Source organism: Palaemon carinicauda, chromosome 19 (genome assembly GCF_036898095.1).
Source record: "Palaemon carinicauda isolate YSFRI2023 chromosome 19, ASM3689809v2, whole genome shotgun sequence".
NCBI lineage: Eukaryota > Metazoa > Arthropoda > Malacostraca > Decapoda > Palaemonidae > Palaemon > Palaemon carinicauda.
The window spans coordinates 14,628,295-14,651,029 of NC_090743.1; the positions used below are offsets into that span (position 1 = coordinate 14,628,295).

General features: G+C 42.8%; 1 protein-coding gene across 2 annotated transcripts in view; it reads left to right on the forward strand.

The window, feature by feature from the left end:
• The first annotated feature begins 5,759 nt into the window (after positions 1-5,759).
• Positions 5,760-22,735, forward strand: part of Abi (tyrosine kinase Abl) — a 106,602-nt gene continuing 89,626 nt past the window's right edge. For both annotated transcript variants that reach the window (XM_068393184.1, XM_068393185.1), the window contains exons 1-2: positions 5,760-5,908; positions 13,322-13,470. In XM_068393184.1, the coding sequence (XP_068249285.1) occupies positions 13,345-13,470 (126 nt within the window). In that variant the 5' untranslated portion in view covers positions 5,760-5,908; positions 13,322-13,344. The remainder of the gene's footprint in view (positions 5,909-13,321; positions 13,471-22,735) is intronic.

Sequence of the window (22,735 nt, forward strand, 5' to 3'; positions counted from 1 at the left end):
TAAGCTCTTGTAATATGTTAGTAGACTTTATCATTGTTTTGTGAAATGTACAATATCCCATGAAATGGGCATTAAATGGTGTTGTTTTTATCCAATTTTATGTGTTTAGGTTAAACGTACAAATAGTCTACCACTTAAAGCTAGATTTATGTAATAATACATTCATCCAGAATGTTAAATCATTGTCCACAGAAAAGTAAGATATTACTGTTAAGATATAATACTTACAGAATATTTGCAAATATTGCATTAGGTATTTCTTTGTTCTTTCCCAATCTTTAATATAAAAAGATATTCAATCTGACAATCTGTAATCCAGTCTCTCTCTCTCTCTCTCTCTCTCTCTCTCTCTCTCTCTCTCTCTCTCTCTCTCTCTCTCTCCTCTCTCTCTCTCTCTCTCTCTCTCTCTCTCTCTCTCTCTCTCTCAATTATTGACTCAATGAATTGACGTACTGTTAATTAGTTACTTTTAGCAGCTGTCAGTCTTTATGTATATAAAGTGGTGTCTACTATATTAGTACCTAGATGTATATTTTGTCTGTCAATAAAACAAGATAAACCTATTTTTTTTCATTTAAACCAATTTCTTAATATTTTTAAAACTATCCTTAACTGGTAAAAGAGTAGTTTGGTATAATGAGGTAATACTGATTAGGTCGGCGAAATGCAATCGTCTTGGTTAAGAATCTTCTTCTTAGTCCAAGCTATTGGCTATATCATGTTCGCCATGTTCTTGAGTATTGTAATTACTCAAAGGAATTTGCCCGAAATGTAAAATAGCTTCTCTTTTTGTTTGTTTACATTCCCTGGACAGTTTGGTATAACACGCCATTGGCCAACTACTACTTATTACGACTAGAGTAACGAAAAGTGGCGTGGTCGTGAAATTTAGGAACAAGGGTACAGTAACTACAGTTCTACTGCCAGTTTATTGGAAAACTTCCTGATCATCTATCTATATACCAAGGCACTTCCCCCAATTTTGGGGGGTAGCCGACACCAACAATGAAACAAAACAAAAAGGGGACCTCTACTCTCTATGTTCCTTCAGCCTAATCAGGGACCCAACCGAGTTCAGCTGGTACTGCTAGGGTGCCACAGCCCAACCTCCCACATTTCCACCACAGATGAAGCTTCATAATGCTGACTCCCCTACTGCTGCTACCTCCGCGGTCATCTAAGGCCCCGGAGGAAGCAGCAGGGCCTACTGGAACTGCGTCACAATCGCTCGCCATTCATTCCTATTTCTAGCACGCTCTCTTGCCTCTCTCACATCTATCCTCCTATCACCCAGAGCTTTCTTCACACCATCCATCCACCCAAACCTTGGCCTTCCTCTTGTACTTCTCCCATCAACTCTTGCATTCATCACCTTCTTTAGCAGACAACCATTTTCCATTCTCTCAACATGGCCAAACCACCTCAACACATTCATATCGACTCTAGCCGCTAACTCATTTCTTACACCCGTTCTCTCCCTCACCACTTCGTTCCTAACCCTATCTACTCGAGATACACCAGCCATACTCCTCAGACACTTCATCTCAAACACATTCAATTTCTGTCTCTCCATCACTTTCATTCCCCACGACTCCGATCCATACATTACAGTTGGTACAATCACTTTCTCATATAGAACTCTCTTTACATTCATGCCCAACCCTCTATTTTTTACTACTCCCTTAACTGCCCCCAACACTTTGCAACCTTCATTCACTCTCTGACGTACATCTGCTTCCACTCCACCATTTGCTGCAACAATAGACCCCAAGTACTTAAACTGATCCACCTCCTCAAGTAACTCTCCATTCAACATGACATTCAACCTTGCACCACCTTCCCTTCTCGTACATCTCATAACCTTACTCTTACCCACATTAACTCTCAACTTCCTTCTCTCACACACCCTTCCAAATTCTGTCACTAGTCGGTCAAGCTTCTCTTCTGTGTCTGCTACCAGTACAGTATCATCCGCAAACAACAACTGATTTACCTCCCATTCATGGTCCTTCTCGCCTACCAGTTTTAATCCTCGTCCAAGCACTCGAGCATTCACCTCTCTCACCACTCCATCAACATACAAGTTAAACAACCACGGCGACATCACACATCCCTGTCTCAGCCCCACTCTCACCGGAAACCAATCACTCACTTCATTTCCTATTCTAACACATGCTTTACTACCTTTGTATAAACTTTTCACTGCTTGCAACAACCTTCCACCAACTCCATATAACCTCATCACATCCCACATTGCTTCCCTATCAACTCTATCATATGCTTTCTCCAGATCCATAAACGCAACATACACCTCCTTACCTTTTGCTAAATATTTCTCGCATATCTGCCTAACTGTAAAAATCTGATTCATACAACCCCTACCTCTTCTAAAACCACCCTGTACTTCCAAGATTGCATTCTCTGTTTTATCCTTAATCCTATTAATCAGTACTCTACCATACACTTTTCCAACTACACTCAACAAACTAATACCTCTTGAATTACAACACTCATGCACATCTCCCTTACCCTTATATAGTGGTACAATACATGCACAAACCCAATCTACTGGTACCATTGACAACACAAAACACATATTAAACAATCTCACCAACCATTCAAGTACAGTCACACCCCCTTCCTTCAACATCTCAGCTTTCACACCGTCCATACCAGATGCTTTTCCTACTCTCGTTTCATCTAGTGCTCTCCTCACTTCCTCTATTGTTATCTCTCTCTCATTCTCACCTCCCATCACTGGCACCTCAACACCTGGAACAGCAATTATATCTGCCTCCCTATTATCCTCAACATTCAGCAAACTTTCAAAATATTCCGCCCACCTTTTCCTTGCCTCCTCTCCTTTTAACAACCTTCCATTTCCATCTTTCACTGTCTCTTCAATTCTTGCGCCAGCCTTCCTTACTCTCTTCACTTCTTTCCAAAACTTCTTCTTATTCTCTTCATATGACTGACCCAATCCCTGACCCCACCTAAGGTCAGCTGCCCTCTTTGCCTCACGTACCTTGCGCTTTACTTCCACCTTTTTCTCTCTATATTTTTCATACTTCTCTATACTATTACTCTGCAGCCATTCTTCAAAAGCCCTCTTTTTCTCTTCCACTTTCACCTTCACTCCTTCATTCCACCATTCACTGCCCTTCCTCATGCTGCCTCCAACAACCTTCTTGCCACATACATCAATTGCAATCCCAACAAAATTTTCTTTTACTAACTTCCATTCCTCCTCTAAATTACCAGTTTCTCTTACTCTCACCTCATCATATGCCATTTTCAACCTTTCCTGATATTTACTTTTTACCCCCGGTTTTATTAGCTCTTCAATCCTCACTACCTCCCTTTTACATCCACCTACTCTATTCCCCCACTCTTTTGCTACAACTAATTTTCCTTCCACCAAAAAATGATCAGACATACCGTTAGCCATACCCCTAAACACGTGCCTCCTGATCATGGGAGGGACGAAATCAGTGCTCTTGGGTTTTGTTTTGCTAAACTATCTGAAGGGTGACAATAAAAAGCGAAAGGGGGTGTTTGAGAAGAAAAAAAATCTAAAGGCGTGCCACGACCATACCACGTTGTCATATGTATGGTAATGATTGAATATTTATTTTGGCATGGTCGAAAAGAATAGAGAAAATTTTATTCAAATATTTTTCTCGGTTTATTAATTCATCATTTGAATTAGGGTAAGTTCATCCAGTATCTAAAGAATCCAATGACAACAAAAGCAATTGAAAAAAAAAAGTTAAGGCTGGTATGTATTAGGCTACTGCTATGGATAGGAGAGGAGAGTGGACTGCATCCTGAGCCAAAGAGCTCAATATAGCTAGCTGTGTCACAGGATAGATATAGGGAACGGAAATGATACGTTTGGCCCGGCTACACAATCATTTAGCCATGAAAATCATATTAATTTCAGTTATTCATTACTAATAATTATTGAAAGAGGATAACAAAGGCTTGCGGTGCCAAAAAGGGAGTAGATTCTTCATTATTTATAAATTATACTCTCTTGATTTGAGGATTGGCGCTATCATGAAATAGTTTAAAGAAGGCGTTTGTGTTTGTACTCCCAAAGAACTGAAAAATTCACTTACTTTTACAAAATTAATAGGTAAAAACGCCTCTTCGGGAGAAGAATAGATAAATAAATAATAAAAAAAAAAAACATAAGTAGATGAAATGAAAATGGGCAGGAGAGGCAGAGAGCGGTCAAAGGAAGACACATTGACATCCGCTTGGGGTGCCATATGATGATAGACACATCTAATACGCACGACCACCCAAATACACCGACATAGATAATGACTAATTATATAGAAAAATACATACACACACACACATATATATATAGGCTATGTATATATATATATAATATATATATATATATATATATATATATATATATATATATATATATATATATGTGTGTGTATATATATATATATATATATATATATATATATATATATATGTATATATATATATATATATATATATATATATATATATATATATATATATATATATATATATATATATATATATATGTATATATATATATATATATATATATATATATATATATATGTATATGTATATATATATATATATATATATATATATATATATATATATATATATATATGTGTGTGTGTGTGTGTGTGTGTGTAGTAAGTAGTAAGTAGTACGAGTGTAACAAGGCCCAGGAAAAATTTAATGAGTAGGGGATGCGATAAGATTTTATGAAGGACATGGTTACATAATAAAACGTGATTACGATTAGGGCGGTAAATGAAAATTGGATATGATATGCAGGTGTTGTTTTGTGTTTTGTGATCTCAACTCTGAATCACAGGCGTTTCTGACACATAATCTACCATGGAAGTACATGCAATGCGGATTATCCTTGGCATAAGTGAAAAACTCAACTTTCTCCTTGACCTACGCGTTTCGCATGATTCATAATCACAAGATTGTGCCACAGGACTGTACCCAGAATCCTGTACAGTGGATAGCGCTATTGTTCTTAGTGTCATCGATGACTTAAAGTCACATATTTTTGTTGAGAGAAATATGATAATTAATGACGCCTGATATCAACAGAGAGTAGCACACAAGAATGTTAAAGGGAACACCTTCCCGTTGATATCGTCTGCATCTATTTGTCATTTAATTGATGATATCATATTAGTGGTATACTCAAATAAATTCTGCTAGGCGAAGCGTAAGAAGAGGTGCTAGTGCGGTTGTTCTTGCTAGTTGTTATGTCCATAGACATTTATAAACTTAATAGCATACAAGCAGAGTGGTTAATGAGGCCTACGATAAAACTTCCATCGTTTTACACCTTATGTTAGATTATTTGAAGGGAAAAACTTTCACTTTATTTCAGTGTTCCCGTCAAAATATAGTCCGACAACATACTAATGTACGATAACGACCATGTTTATAAATATCCAAACTTTCTTGGAGGTCAAAGTGATCACGATTCAAAGATTGGTCTTGTGGGTGGTGATATGCTTTGTACTCATGGAATGTGTGAGTACAAAGAATAATAGCTTTATGCTCTTTCTCTAGTCTAAAGGAACTACTGTATATAAGTAGGCATTGATACATCATACAGTAATTTGTGTTTTATTTAAAAATTCTTAAAGTAATTACTTTCTTTGAATTATTGCACCATAGATATATCCTCGTAAATTTTACATCCTTATGAAAAATGTTCAATATAAGCGAGATTTTATCAATGAAATTTCATTATCTGTCAGTCTTTGTGTTTGTGTACGAAGGCGACAATGTTCCGTTTGTGTCAGATTGGCAATACTGCACCGATCATTGTTTATCATTGGAGAGGAACCTCTGAAGAAGTAACTCCTACAAAGTAAGTTTCTCCCTAAATATCTTTATCAGTTCTAAGGTTTTCAAAAAGTAAGAATGATGTCGAGGGAAAAGTTAACATAGTTCACTTTACGTGAAAGTTTCAAGTTGTTTTTTATCAGGTACCTGAACGCATAGGTGTTGGCATTGGGGACAGGAAAAACCTGTGAATGTCTTATTTTATCGTAGACCATGCCACTCCCATTTGTATAGGCCTTCCATCTTAGACAGGCGTCTTTTTACAATACCTCCCAAAAATCGAATCGGATGTGGGGAATCAAAGATTTGATAAAGTAGTTTGTTTATTACAGCTTACTTCTTAACTGTTAATATGGGCATCCCTTAGCTCACCTTAGTACTAAGTTAACTTTAGGTTAATCAGTTTGGGTAAACGATTTGCGTTTATATCCTTAGTGTTTGCTGATTCGATAAGTGTCGTGAGTGTTAATACCTTCTGTTTGGCTAATTTTTTTTTTTCTACTTAAAGGTGACTCTAGGCTATAGGGGTACTTGAACTTAAAATTGGTTTTTACTGCGAAAGGTTTGGTAAATTTGTATTGTATTACAGGGCGTGATTTCGAACAGAAAACTTATGTTTTTCTATAGTAAATAACGTGATTTAACCGAATTTGACCTTCATTTCAACCGCCATCAAACAGATTAACCAATTCGTCTGACTTTAAGTTGTCGAATTGGTTGATGGAATTACGGATGAAATGAAGGTGAAACCCGGTTAAATCACGATATTTCCTACAGGAAAACATATATTTTCTGTTAAAATGGTTAAATATAAACAATGTTGTCATATATGATGGGTTAAAATATTTAAATATAAACACTAGTTCAACGGCGACACTTCCCTTACCGATGTGATGCGAACGATAACATTAGCAACGTTACCAATGATACACAGTGTTACCGACAATGACGAATGGTACACAGAGTTACCAACGGTATGATGGCATTACTAGCGATAGCTAGTAATGCTAGCAATGCTAGATATTTGCATTCGTATTTCAAATAATTTTTCCATATAAGTTTTACACAATATATAAAAAGTACAAAAAGGCCACAGAACCTAACAAACCCACCTAACCTAACCTAGAAGTATGACAGGTCACAAACCTCAGGTATTAATGAGAACGGTAAAATTCTCCATGTTACGAATGATACACAGCGTTACAAACGGTACGGTGACATTGCTAGCGATAGTAATGCTAGATATTTCCATACGTATTTTAAATAATTTTTCCATTTAAGTTTTACACAATATATAAAAAGTACAAAAAGGGCGCAGAACCTAACAAACCCACCTAACCTAGGAGTTCCCCGGTCACAAAACACATATAATAACTATTGAGGAATGACTTACATTTTTGCAATTAATATTATCTTCCATGGGGGTAGACGACTTTTTCCCAAAAATGTACCTTTATAATGAGTAACAGTATAACCACAACGATGTTTCTTTTTGGTGTTAGGAATGATGGTTTCGGTATTACAATAAAATACATGATAGGAGGGAAATGACACTTGGGGCACTGTAAGGCTTGAGGAATTACGTTGTGTGATTTCAGGAAATTATCAACATTGGCTGAAGAATAATAAAAATCACTATGGAATTTAGCAAATGTTTTAGGTACGGAATACTGAAGCCGTTACAAGTATCTATAACTTCCTCCATCGCAAAATACGAAAAAATAAACCTCACTTGAAATGACGGACACCTTACTAGGTCAAAGGTTACAAGGGAAAAGGATTTAGTATGAACAGACCACTTAAAGAGACAAAGGAAGGGGGTAGGGAAATATCAGTTGACAACCCCCTTGTGTAAACTTTGAATAGGTATCGGTTCGTGATTGGATAACAGAAAAACAAAGGAGTGTAGAGGGTAAACATGAATGAACTGTATAGAGAAACTAGTCCAGAGAAAGTATTCATGTATGATAAATAATATTGAATGGGAATATAAAATGAGATGATATTAAAAGGAATAGGATAATAAAACGAGTAATAGGTTGGGGAAAAGCTTCTGCGCAAGGGGGAGGGGTTTCTGCGCAGGACGAAACTGGTATGCACGAACGAACGAACGTATGGGTGCTAATGATAGCATGGAAAGCTAACATTTGATCTACATCAGACGTTGGCAGCACTGGTTACTGTATTTTTTCATGAGACAAACTTTGCAGCGGCACCTCCAAAGTTTATTCAGATATACTGTTTTGTATTTTCCTCCGATTATTATACATTCAAGAAGTTAATGTATAGAGAAGAAAAGGCTAGTTTTACGGTTATATATTGTTTCCCCAGTATGTTTTCCCCACCCAAAACCCCGAGTTCCCACTGGGGGTCCCCCATTATCGTAGGATATAGATGCATACATATTTCTGAAACTATTCATTTGCGACGGGAACGAGTGTCATTTTCGAAGAGAGCGCAGTTTTTTCTATAAGAAAGGGTAGTTTTTTCCTATGTTACATTGCCCTGTAATACAACAAAGGTTTTCCCGACGATAAGTACAGTAATACCCAGATGTGTGCATTGGCAAATTTAGCGTTACGTAGAGAGAGTATGTATAATAGCTGTCACCTATGTGTATGATGACGGCCGACTAAGAATACGGCAGTGTGAGGGGGTACCAGGGGACCGTTAGCCCCGTTAGGGAAGTAGGTGAGGACACATCTTGTAAGTCAGGTCAGGTGGGGAGGTATATGTTTACAAGACCATGCTCTCCATTTACTCCCAAATTATAGTCGTGCAGCTCTCGTCCTCTTGAACAGTAATTAGGAGGTTCTTTAGATGTTGGGAAAGCAAAAAAGGGTAAGATATGTTGAGCAAGGTGGGAGGTGTTTTAAAAAGAACCAGCTTGGTTTCCTTACTAAACAACCTGGAACTAACATCGTCAACACAGTCAACCAAACAGAAGTTTGTGATGCCAGCATACATAGGCCTAAACGGAAGTTCGTGATTCTAGCGTACATTTGATATACGGTACTGTATATTCAGAATTTTATATTTCATGAACACTTTTGAGTAATTACTCCATTTTTAATTTAGTATATATTTTGAATATTTATCAAATGTATGCTGGCATCACAAACTTCCATTTATGTACGCTGGCATCACAAACTTCCATTTATGTACGCTGGCATCACAAACTTCCATTTATGTACGCTGGCATCACAAACTTCCATTTATGTACGCTGGCATCACAAACTTCTGATAGGTTGACTATATTGACTATGTCAGTTCCATGTCGTTTAGTGAGGAACCAAAGCTGCTTTTTTTATAACCCCTCCCCCCCCTTGCTCAATGAAGGGGTTACTTTATCTTAGTAAGGGTAGAAGAGACTCTTTAGCTATGGTCAGCAGCTCTTCTAGGAGAAGGATACTCCAAATCCAAACCATTGTTTTCTAGTCTTGGGTAGTGCCATAGCCTCTGTACCATGGTCTTCCACTGTCTTGGGTTAGAGATCTCTTGCTTGAGGGTACACTCGGGCACACTATTCTATCTTATTTCTCTTTTGGGTTAGAGATCTCTTGCTTGAGGGTACACTCGGGCACCCTATTCTATCTTATTTCTCTTCCTCTGGTTTTGTTAAAGTTTTTATAGTTTATTTAAGAATTATTTATTTCAATGTTGTTACTGTTCGTAAGATATTTTATTTTTCCTTGTTTCCTTTCCTCACTGGGCTTTTTTCCCTGTTGGAGCCCCTGGGCTTATAGCATTCTGCTCTTCCAGCTAGGGTTGTAGCCTAGCAAGTAATAATAATAATATCTTGTAATTTTTTGCTTTCCAAGCATTTAAAGAACCTCCTAATTACTATGCAAGAAGAGGAGAGCTGTAGGACTGCATAATTTGGGCGTAAAAGGAGAGTGTGGTCTTGTAAACAAGTATCGGTTGGGAAATTTAGGTTAGTTGGTGTCATTTCTCTACGCACGCGGGAGGAACTGGCTGCTGATAAACATAGTCCATATGTAAATTTGTTGCTGACAAGCTAGGTTATGTATGTGAAATTTAGTGGGATGTATGTTGTTGGGTGGAACAGGTGTAAATTTTCTTATTACTTGTCAAATAGATCATCTTTATGGAAAAAATTTTGTTTATCTTTGTCGGAAATACTTTATTATGAAGTTAATTTATTGGTTTAAGAAATATTGTGATTTAGGCTCGCTTGACACAAGTGGATATTTTCAATGGCTTTAGACCTTATTCAGGGTACTCCCTACTGTACAGGGTTCCGTGCACAAATAAGAAGACCTTAACACCTCGCTAAACCTGTTAAGCATAGTCTGTAACCTACACAAGCAGTGTGTGGTGATATACTAACAATGTGACTGTCAAGGTCAATGATGCTGAGCCTCCGCTTCGATGACCTTACCGGTGTCAACTTGATCTGACATGAGTCCCATGGATCAGCTACTTATTTCATCTTCATGGGAGAGATGGAAGATACCAGGGGCTCTGAGAATGGGGGATCATTGACTTACGTCTTGGTTCAGCTGGAGGAGAAGATGACTTTTCCAGCTGAATCCTTGGAGTGCTGGTTGACTGTAGAGGTGGGACACGTCCCACAAACGCCTGGTGGACTGCGCTGACCAGGACGTTGAATCAAAGTTTTTTGCCCATTGCGGCGCTGGCCTAAAGGTCCCCTCTGAGTATCGAAGCTGAGGGTTTCTGAAACGATAGGACAGGGTTCCCACTTGGATCAATCGACAAACGGACTGGAGAGCGGTAAGAAGAAGTGGACGGCTGCGGCTTCGATGGTTCCATCTTACATGGGAACGGAACAGGGTGGCTTACCTGTTTGGGCACCTTGGGCTCCTTAAAGGTAGGTTCTTCCTGAAGGAGAGGAGATCGTCGGGAGTCGTCCTTCTGGCGAGATGTCCTGGACATCCTGGGTGGAGAGTTGTGATCGCGGGTCAATCTGTGGAAAACGGAAGACTTACGCTCTAAGGGTGATTGGTGATATACATCTGACAATTGGCGCTTGTGGGCAGGAGAATGAGAGGAAGAACTAGAATGAGAGAAAGAACCCCTATGAGACACTGGCGGACGGTGGGTTGGCGAGTGGCAATGCCCTGAGAAGTGCAGGAAGGAAAGTGTTGGGACAACTGTCTCCAATTTGGAGATGCCAATGGTCTGGTGAACGCCTAGGCACTGGCGAGCGGCGAGCCACAGGAGAACTAAGAACAGCTGGAGAATGTCGAGCTGCTGGTGATTGGCGAACAGCTGGCTGCCTAACACCGGGAAGCTGGTGATCGATGAACAGCTGAAGAATGTCATGAAATTACTGAACATCTAGTAGTTGTTGATCGAGAAGTCGCTGGTGAACGACAAGTTGCCAGAGAATAACGAGCAGCTGCCAATCGACGGGAAACTGGCGAATGGTGGAATGCCAAAGAACGATGGTCAGCTGGAGGCCGACGAGTAACCAGAGGACCGTGAACAGTCGGCAAACCACGAACAGCTGTCAGGTGACGAGAGGCTGTAGAGTGTCGGTGGACAGGCGAATGCCTCAGGGGCGGGCGAACGGCGAGTCCAGGGAGAGTCTGATAGTACAGATGAGGGTCGGGAACCAGAAGGTTGTTGCGAGTGTGACGAGATCACCTTGTGACGATCTCTGGAAGAGGTCTGCGGTTGAGGTGACGAGTAGCGAGGAGTGGGCAAGCAGAGAGGTACTGATGAGTGGCAGCCCTCCGAGGGGAATAGTGTGATGGGCAAAGGAGGAGATTACAGGTCTTTGGGCGAACCAAAGAAACATCTCTTTGCCGGAGGCGAAGGATAACGTCTGAAGTGTCAGGGAGGATCGTGTACTCTGGGAGCTCGTCGAGGACGGCGAAGGTCTTCTGAAGGGGAGGACTGCTCGGCAGTACCAGGAAGATGTCTAGTAGACCTTGAAGACTAGGGGGGAGGAGATCTCACTCTAGGACGATAGAGATGCCCACCCGCAGGAGAGACCTGCCTCGGACTTTGGTCTACCCCTGACGGAAGAGTTGGCTCTGTAAGGGGTGAAGCGCAGTCTTTGGCAACTGTGGCTGCAGAGGAAGAAACGACAGGGCGGAAATTGTCTGCAGACACAGCAGACGAAACCTCGGGATCTAGTAGCTCCACACTCACCAACAATAAGGGATCCACCTCTTGAGTTGAAGAAGTTCAAAAAGCGTCTTTTTCGAAGGAGGGCCGGTCAAACCAAGGGACGGCCATGCCTGAAAAACATCAGAAAAAGAGCAGGTCTTACCAGGGGAAAGGGTGGGGCTGCTTTGCTAGGGGAAGCAGAGCCGTCCCTCGAGAATGGAGGTTGACCTGGAGTTAATTGGTATACACTTCTGTTCGATGATTCCCCAGGGGAAACCGACTGATCAGGAGCTTAGGGAGTTGGAAAAGGAAGCCTTGGTTTTCTTTGACTTAGGAGAAAACCCCGAAGGTGAAGAACCCCTTTTGGACTATTACGCCGACGCCCAAACTTCTTCCTCTGGGAGGCAGACCACTTCTGGCATTAAGGGTAGGCGTTGTCCTGGTCACATTGCCACCCTTGGCAGGCAGGACATAGCAGATGCGAATCCATATCAACGGATGACATAAATGTCTCGCTGGAGTGGCTCTCAGGTCCTGGAAAGGTCCACATGAAGACGGCCAAGAAGAGAACACACACACAGAAAAGAAAAAGAACAAAAGCAATTAGTCAGTACTGTAATGGCAAGTCAATAATGGTGAGGGGGAAGAGCGGTAACGTCCGTTCTCCACCCAAGCGAAAAGCAAAGTTGGTTCATAACTTCACAGCCCTGGTGTGTGTGAGTGAGCAGGGTAGCTACTAGCAGCCCCCTTCGCTAACCAGCGAGTGGGTGGTTAACCCTCACTAAAAATCTAATGGCTTGTCTTTCAGCTTTGCCGGAAGTAATATCCCCCATAAATAGCCTTGGTTTGTATTTAGTGTACGAACAATAATCGTTATATGTTAATTTTCACGGGAGATATGTGTATTTTTAGTCCAGGTACCCAGAATTTACGAGTCAAAATTATCACCCGATTTGGTGAAATTGGGCCTAAATTTCTCACTTGCTGCTAGGTTTCAGAAATTCCATTCTAACTTTCTTGATACAGTAATTTAAGGTGTCTACAGTACTATAAAATCCCGGTAGGTGAATTAAGGTACATCTCGTGCACACGGGACCCCCTCTCCTGGGCCATGTATTACTGTATACCACTATTGGCATATAGTATAACAAAAGAAATTAAAGTGCATGTACCTTCTATGAAACATTTGAATATTATTCTTTACAGTACTTAATCTTGTGAAATGGTGTACAGTAGGAGAGTAAACATGTGTCTAATGATTTCCAATTTTGTAAAAGTAAATTTTTTTAATAATGATAATGATTTTAAGGTAATGACTATACTTTTTTTTTTCTTGTAGGTTCTTCAAGAAAAATTGCCACCATGGCACTGTCATCAGAATTTGTGTCATTGGTGCAACAAGAAATCCCTGAGGGTCGCCAGTCCCTCTCGGATTCTCATGCAAACCTAGAGAAAGTAGCTGCTTACTGCATTGAGAATTTTGCAAGGGTGAGCATGTCAGGTGTTTAGTTTCATTGTATTCCTAATTTTTTTGTATCCATTCTTCAACTAAACTTCCTCCCTCCCTTATATGCTTTTTGAAATACTAATGTATCCCATTTTTCAATATCAAACTTACCCGATGATCATATAGCTGCATCCCTGCTGCCCGACAGAAAAAATCTACGGGCGGAATACGCCAGCGATCGCTATACAGGTGGGGGTGTACATCAACAGCGCCATCTGTCAAGTAGGTACTCAAGTACTCGATGTCAACGTAGAACCAATTTTCCCTCTGTCGTGCCACAGGCAAGACCTACTAAATACGCCGTCCCTAACTGGATTTGTTTTCACAACGAATTGGTGAAGTACACTATTCCAGTTTTGAGCTTTCGCTATGCAGGGGTTTTATCTTCATTTCAAAACTTGAACTCGTTTTGGATAGATTTAATTATGGCCGACCCTTCCCTTAGACGGAAGTGTTGGTGACGAAGAGAGTATGGACTCTCATTCACTTTTAAATGGCCGACCCTTCCTTTAGACGGAAGTGTGTTTAGGTTTTTGGTAATTTTGCTTAACAAGTTATAGATCTATTTATTTTATATCTCTCCGCCTTTATAGGCCTCTTCGATTAACTTTCCATTTATTATAAACTTATAAAAATTAATTTTTATGTTTGTTTATATGCGACCTTTCCTAATAGTAGGCGGTCCTTACTTCGAACCGAAGTTAATTAACATTGAGCCCGTCATTTCGTATTTACCTTTTAAGAATTTATACTTTTTTAATTTTAATGTTTTTGAAAGAATTTCTTTGATAAGTCTCGTACTGTTTTCAAAGATGAACTAACGTTTAGTTTAGTCTCCGCAGTTGTTGACGTTCAGAACGTTCAACATGCGCTCTATCGTTACGATAGAGAGAGAGTATTTCACGGTTTCACGTTGCAGTAAGAGTAAACCGATTCTAGCGTTTCGTTCATTCTTTCTTAGCTTAAATAGTTTAAATTCTAATAAAGGAACTTTTTATTTGGGAAACCTTTCAGTTTTTTCCTTTAGCAAATAATATGTTTTAACGATATATAATTGGGCTCTTCTCTCAGGTTCTAAGTCGAGAGAGAAGAGAGAGAGAGAGATAGAGACGGAGGGAGAGAGAGGAGAATAAACGTTTCGTTCAAGCGGGTAACATTGTTCTCGTTTTTTACTCTTCTCCCTAGTCGCTGTAGGGGAAGAAGGTAAAACGTTTCTAGAGTTTTATTCTTGTTCCCAGGCTTTATACGGTGAGAGATTTTAAACGTAGTTTATTTGATCTAGTGTTTAGTCTCTTTTCCAGCCACTGAATTCTTTATCTTTAATTATGTTTTTCTGTTGCATTGTAAACTGTTTTCGCAATTACTACCTTTTAATGAAGGATAGGATTGCGTGTTTCAGATAGAAATCAGTTAAAGTTTCGATTTCAGTGAAATAAGTGCTAACAGAAAATCAAAAGTGATAAAGTGATATGCGCAAAGTGTTACAGTGTTGCGTTCGAGGGTTCGTCTGTTCGTGCCAGTTGTTCACCTAGTCCGATACCTCTTACAAGCTCCCAAGCCCAGGGGAGAAGTAATGTCGAAGGACTTATGGGTTCCACAGGCCTTGATCGACGAACAGACGTTTCCCTCGGTGGTTTCGGGTGTATCTACACACGTTGCCGACGTGATCGCCCCACCCACACAAAGACGAGAGAGCCCATTTATTCCTCGTCTGCGGAAGAGGTTTCTCGCAGAAACCATGGACCAAATCTTGCAGCTTTTTAGTGCAAGTCGGTCCCTTCCGCGCAAGTCCAACGGCCTAGGTGTAGCCACTGGGTCAGTTCGGACTCGCTGCAGTCATCCGACGACTGCACACCTCCCAAGAGAGGCAAGGTGGTACCGCAACAGGCAGTAACTCCGTCTGTTGCCGCACCAGCTGTTTTAGACCCTCAGTCACAACGGACAGTAGCTCCGTTTGTTGCCGTCTTTTATAGACCCTAGTGGTCCATGCTGCAGACTATGCAGTCTCAGCTTGCTTCCTTCATGCAGGAGTATCGTGCTGAGAAGGTTGACACTGCACCTGTTAACCTACAACCTGCCACGGTTGTGCGCTCAGCAGATACTGCGGCTGCCTGCTCCCACACTCCACCTGTGAGAGCTCCACCACCGATGCGCAGTCGACCCTGCCAGACGCATGTTCATGCTGCACCCTCCGTTGACATGCGTGAGCTACCGCATCAGCAGTGGGAAGGTGCTGTAAAGCTGCCGTGTTTTGACGCAATGCGGCATGCTCCGCAACCCACGGCAGTCCCTCCCACGCACCAGCACTCCACTTTTGTTGTTGCCAGCTCCCACACTCCGACTGCGGAGAAGGTTGACGATGCACCCGTTGGCCTACAGCCTGCCACGGTTGTGCGCCCAGCATGGCTGCCTGCTCCCACACTCTTGTTGTGAGAGCTCCTCCACCCATGCGCAGTCGACCCTGCCAGACGCATGCTGACTCCCACAGACACACGGAGCACTCCGTTGCCGTGCGTGAGCTACCACAAGCTGCCGTGTTTTGACACGGTGTGTCAGCCTCCGCAACCCACTGTGGTTACCGCCACTCGCCCGCAGCAGACTAGTCAGTCAGGAGTTGAGGCTTCCCCACACAGCTTTGGTTGTTGCCAGCTCACAGACTGTCAAGCAGTTACATGACGTTGCCTTCTGGTCTGCTACTATGCACCAGTGCTGTATGTCCTCACGCTCCTGTTGTGGTTGACAGTTCAGTTTTTGACAGTTCACAGACTGTCAAGCAGTTACATAACGTTGCCTTCTGGTCTGCTGCTTATGCACCAGTGAAACCCTCACTGAGATAACCTAGCTTTTCTCGGACATGGTTCCTGTAGATGAGAAAGTGCTGTTCTCCCTCCTTCTGATATTCCCTTGAGGACTCTGTCATTTGGAGAGGAGCCTTAAGCTGCTTAGCCTCCTATGGACTTTAATTAAAGCATAACATGCTTCCAGGGATGGTAAATGGTTCCGCTTCAGTCGCTAATCCCGTCTGTTGCCACACCTGCTCCCATAGACCCTAATGGGCTTTGTTGCAAGACATGCAGTCCAAGCTTAGTCCTTGTTAGAGGATTTTTTACGGAGAAGAACCTTCTAGCCAACAACCTTCCTACCGGTTGGTTGTACGCCCTGTTGACGCTGAGGTATCCTACTCACGTCCGCCAGTTGAGATGGTTCCTCCACCGGTGCGACCCAGTGTGGGTTGCCAGTCGCACGTTGACATTAAGCAACTCTCGGAGGTGGTTGTGGACGTTCAGTGTGTCACTAGGAAGACGTTCAACAACCAGCAGAGGTGACTTGTTGTGACGCAGTGCGGCAACCTCAGCAACCCGGTAGGGGGTTGTCTGCACAACCCAGACAGTCTAGACAGTTTCGGGTTGTCGCTGTACTTCCTCGCGTCCCCATGGTTGACAGTTCACAGACTGTGCAGCAGTACCATGATCTTGTGTCCGGCTCCGTCACGCATCCACCAGTGCGACCGGATTCAGCGAGTCAGACGTTGCCCACTCCGTTGCCGTTTCCTCATCAGTTTCGGATGAGGAACCCTCTGATGGGGACATGGCTGAACAAGACGATCATCCCCCAGCCCTGCTATCCATCCAGAAGATGCTGAAGAAGGAACACGGCCCTGTCAGGCTGTGGATGAGTCTGGTTAGGACACTGTCATCCGTGGTTCAATTGGTGTCTCTTGGAAGACTACACCTCCGTCCTCTTCGGTATCATCTAGCTCTTCACTGGAAAAGGACAAGACGCTAGAAGCGGTCTCGATCCCGGTTTCCGGAAAGATAGTCTGGTCTGACTTGATGAAAGGACTTTATCAACCTTTGAAAGGGTCTTCCCCTGACTGTTCAGACTCCCAACCACGTTCTCTTCTCAGACGCATCGGACGTAGGCTGGGGTGCGTCCTTAGGCGGTAGGAAATGCTCGGGATTATGGAACTCGAGTCAAAGGACAATGCATTTCAACTGCAAGAAGCTTCTGGCAGTACGTCTGACCTGGAAAAGCTTCAGGTCTCTCCTTCAAGGCAAAGTGGTGGAGGTGAACACGGTCAACTCCGTGCTTTGATGTACATCTCCTAGCAAGGAGGGACCTACTCTCTGACATGGTACGAGTTCGCAAGTGACCTCCTCTCCTGTTCAACAGGTCTAGACTTTTCACTAGTAACGAGTTTCATCCAAGGCAACTTGAATGTCTTAGCAGATTGTCTCAGTAGGAAGGGACAATAATTCAAACACATTGGACCTTCCACAAGGATGTATGCAAGAGACTTTGGGTCACCTGGGGCCAGCCAACCATAGATCTCTTCGCAATCTCGATGTCCAAGAGGCTCTCAATACTTTGCTCACCTATCCCGGACCCAGCAGTAGTTCTTATAGATGCCTTTCACTAGATTGGTCTCATCTAGATCTATGTGCATTCCCTCCGTTCTAGATTGTCAACAAGGTACTGCAGAAGTTCGCCTCTCACGAAGGGACAAAGTTGACTCTAGTTGCTTCCCTCTGGCCCGCGAGAGAATAACTTACCGAGGTACTTCGATGGCTAGTAGACGTTCCCAGAACACTTCCCCTAAGGGTGGACCTGCTACGTCTGCCACGCGTAAAGAAGGTACTCCAAGGCCTCCACGCTCTTCGTCTGACTGCCTTCAGAATATCGAAAGACTCTCGAGAACTAGAGGTTTTTCGAAGGAGGCAACCAGAGCGATTGCTAGAGCAAGGAGAACATCCACCCTTAGAGTCTACCAATCGAAGTGGGAAATCTTCCGAAACTGGTGCAAGTCAGTATCCATATCCTCGACCAGTACCTCTGTAACTCAAATAGCTGACTTCCTCTTATATCTGAGGAAAGAGCGATCTCTTTCAGCTCCCACTATCAAGGGTTACAGAAGCATGTTGGCATCAGTCTTCCGTCACAGAGGCTTAGATCTTTCCAACAATAAAGATCTACAGGACCTCCTTAAGTCTTTTGAGACCACGAAGGAGCGTCGTTTGGTTACACCTGGTTGGAATTTAGACGTGGTTCTAAGATTCCTTATGTCAGACAGGTTCGAACCACTTCAATCAGCCTCCCTGAAAGATCTCACCTTTAAGACTCTTTGCCTGATATGCTTAACCACAGCTAAAAGAGTCAGTGAGATTCATGCCTTCAGCAAGAACATCGGATTCTCATCCGAAACGGCTACATGTTCTACATCTTGGTTTTCTAGCCAAACACGAGCTGCCTTCTCGGCCTTGACCAATATCGTTCGATATTCCAAACTTATCGTATGGTTGGAAATGAACTAGAAAGAGTATTATGTCCTGTAAGAGCTCTTAAGTTCTATTTTAAAACCTTTACGAGGCCCGTCTGAAGCTTTATGGTGTTCAGTTAAGAATCCATCTTTGCCTATGTCAGAGAATTCTTTTTCCTATTTTATCAGACTGTTAATACGAGAAGCTCATTCCCTTCTGAATGAGGAAGACCAAGCTTGGCTGAAGGTAAGGACACACGAAGTTAGAGCTGTCACAACTTCCGTGGCCTTTAAACTAATAGATCTCTGCAAAATATATTCGACGCAACCTATTGGAAAAGCAAATCAGTGTTCGCGTCTTTTATCTTAAGAATGTCCAGTCTCTTTACGAGAACTGCTACACTCTGGGACCATTCGTAGCAACGAGTGCAGTAGTGGTGGGGGCTCCACCACTACAATTCCCTAATTCCAGAACCTTTTTAATCTTTCTCTTGAAATATTTTTGGGTTGTCCGGAAGGCTAAGAAGCCTTTCGCATCCTACTTGATTTGGCGGGTGGTCAAAATCATTTCTTGAGAAGCGCCTAGATTAGAGGTTTTGATGAGGACCTTTAGTATGGGTTGCAACCCTTCATACTTCAGCTCCTAGGAGTCGCTCAGCATCCTTTGAGGATCGCGAGGCTCAGTAAGGAAGACGTACTTAAAAAGGCAGAGTAATTGTTCAAGTCGTCTTCCTTACCAGGTACTTATTTATTTTATGCTTGTTATTTTGAATAACTGCTAAAATGAAATACGGAATACTTAGCTCATAATGTCAACTTGTAATGCTGGTCTCTACCCACCCCCCTGGGTGTGAATCAGCTATATGATCATCGGGTAAGTTTGATATTGAAAAATGTTATTTTCCTTAGTAAAATAAATTTTTGAATATACTTACCCGATGATCATAAATTAAAGGACCCACCCTTCCTCCCCAATAGAGAACCAGTGGGACAGAGGAGAAAATTGGTTCTATGTTGACATCGAGTACTTGAGTACCTACTTGACAGATGGCGCTGTTGATGTACACCCCCACCTGTATAGCGATCGCTGGCGTATTCCGCCCGTAGATTTTTTCTGTCGGGCAGCAGGGATGCAGCTATATGATCATCGGGTAAGTATATTCAAAAATTTATTTTACTAAGGAAAATAACATTTTTAATCAAAACTTCTTCCTTCCCTTACATGCCCTTTGAAATACAGTACAAATATTAAACTGTGTAAATTGTTTATTCAGCTGACCATATAGAAATTTTTGTTATTCATATCTTCATTGTTGTTTACATTGCATTATCAGTTCTCCTACAGCATGGTGATGATAAGTTCCTACGAGGTATACAAACTTATTTGTTCCTACACTTATGCAAACACTTTTCCCTTAATAAGGGTATAATTTTAGCATAGTTGGAATGCTTCAGTTAAAAATCTATTGCCAGTTGTTGGTAGTTACTGGTGAATGGTGGGGTGGACAACTCCCTCCCCCCACATCTCAGCACACTGATTAGCCTCTTTGATTTGAGCCACAGAAAAGTACAGTACACATATTTTCTGCACTTAACAAAGCTTGGCTGTGATTAATATTCTCCTTTTTGGTTTTATGTGTATCTGTTTGATTAGTATGGAGGCATGCAGCCCTGCCCTGGTAAACCTGGTCTCAATTGTGACAGGTTCATCTCTAAGCAGGAAGTAGATCCCCATTTTTATGCCCTTTTTGCAGAGAACATAACTGTTCTCAGTCATCCCCTGTAACGATTGCAGAAGTAGTCAGAGAGGGATTCTTCGGCTTTGAGGTCTTCCTTAAGCTTAAGAAGTCCTTGGGCTCTTTATTTTTGCCCTTTGGTGCTCAAACTTCTGCTTTCCCTGCCACAGAGACAGAAGAAAGGTGACCCCACCCTTCCCTCTGGCAAGCTTTGGGAGAGCTGGACATTTCACCTTCCCCAGTGGAACTGAAGGGCCCCTTCCCTCCCCTTTTATTAATTATGCCATTGCTGATGCTGACTCCTCCTCAAGGGACCAAGCCGTCCACACCTTATGGCCTTCATTAGGTATTAAAGGTGTTCCTTCAACCGAGAAGCTCCCTCGGGCATTAACTTCCGTCAGATCTTCCAGGCCTGCTACAGATTCCCCCCTCCCCCTGGTAGAAGAAGTCCTTAATAAGTCTGCCTAAGATAGACGTCTTAAGGATTTTCGCTTTTGTCTTTGGTAAAATCACCGACTCTGACTGCTGACAAGAGAAGGAAGAGACCTTGTGCTCTTCCCCTTTCAGCTATGTTCATTTGTCCCTGTCCTCTACTGCTGACCCTACGACTGCATCATGCCCCATGAAGTCAAAGAAGAGCAAGCGGCCTTGGTCTTTTCATACTTCCTACAGTAACTCTTCATGTAAGTGGGATGGAGTTGAGGAATTTTCACTAGAGGATGACAACTCTCCTGCAGAAAGTGCTAGTAAGACTCCCTTTTTCGGACAGCGATATCCGAGATCTTGATGTATAGGATGAGAAGAATCATCATTCAAAAGATCGTCATTGGACTATGAGACATTCATCACTTCAGTTTTCTCCACACTGACCTCACGACTGTCTTTATGTGCACCGAGTGCACATTTGTATATATGAGCATAGGAATTTGTTCCGTAACTGTAATACAAACATACTCTATTTATAGGGGTATTCTTTTGGCGAAGCTGAAAGGATAAGCCTTCAAAATTTAGCAAGGGTTAACTACCCATCCTACTAGTTACCTGTGGGCAGAGGGGGTAGCTAGCTACCCCCTCACTCCCACACCTGTGACTGTGCTTCACTTTACCTTTGGCTCAGATGATGAACGGTCGTTGCTGCTCGTCATCCTCGCATTTTAGGATTACCATTAATCTGTTATGATTTTTCTTTTCAGTGTTTGTGCGTTTGTTAACGCCTTCCCTGAGGGTCGCACTTGTGGTGCCTTCATGTCCGCCAAGGACACTGATCTTCACAGCCTTTGCCCTATCTGCAGGGTTCAATGGTGTAGTGAGTTTAACAAGTGTAATGAGTGTCGGGAGTGGTCTGCCTTGCAGTGGGAAAGGTTTGGGCGACGGTGTAAGAAGTCTTTGCGGGATTCTTCTCCTTTGGAGGTTACTTCGAAGAAAAAGAACCCCAAGGCTGCTTCTGCTTCCTAACCTTCCTCTGTAGTTCCTGTTCGTTCGGCCTTCTCCGGGGGACCGTCGAGCAGTAGCGCTGGACGCTAACTCCTGGACAACCTTGGTTCTCAAGAGACGGTGTCGCTTCCCCTAAGCAGCCCCGCCTCTCCTCCCGGGGTGGTCCTTGTCACTTTCTTCTTTGTTACAGGTTTGGCCGTCCTTGGGTTTACCGGGTCCGCCCTCCAAGGAGGCGCTGTTGCAGCTGCTGCACTGGGCTGCTGGTTTGCAGCCTTTTTCGACTTCGGAGGTGGATCCTCTGGCCCTCATCGACGTTGTGGTGTCAGAGGACTCGTCTGCTGCCCTGCCAGATGACACTCCTGCCTCTTCTGTTTCTTCCGCCATAGTCGAAGACTGTCCTTCCCCCCTCGCTGAACATCTTTGGGGGGGAAGCAAAGTCCCAGGCATGAGACTCCTCTTTGGAGAACTGCTGCTGAAGGTCAACTTGCTGATCCTCGGCCCCCATGGTGCGCCTTTGTGGTCGTAGACCCCGCCCACCTCTTGGCCTTAGAGGTGTTCTTTCACCGTCGGTGAAAAGACACCTCTGGCTCATTAACTTCGTCCCAGCAGCCCTCATCCTTGGAGGAGCCAACTCGTCAGTCGTCACCTGGTTCCTGACCATCGCCTTCCTTCAGACCTTCTCTTGTTGACTCTGCTGCTCGTCACTAAACATCGGTTCGTGATTCCCCGCCAAAGGATTGCTTGCGATCTCCCTCGGAGGATGTTCGCCCTTCTAAAATGCACATCCTGTCTCCTGATTATCGGCCAGCTGCTCGTCAA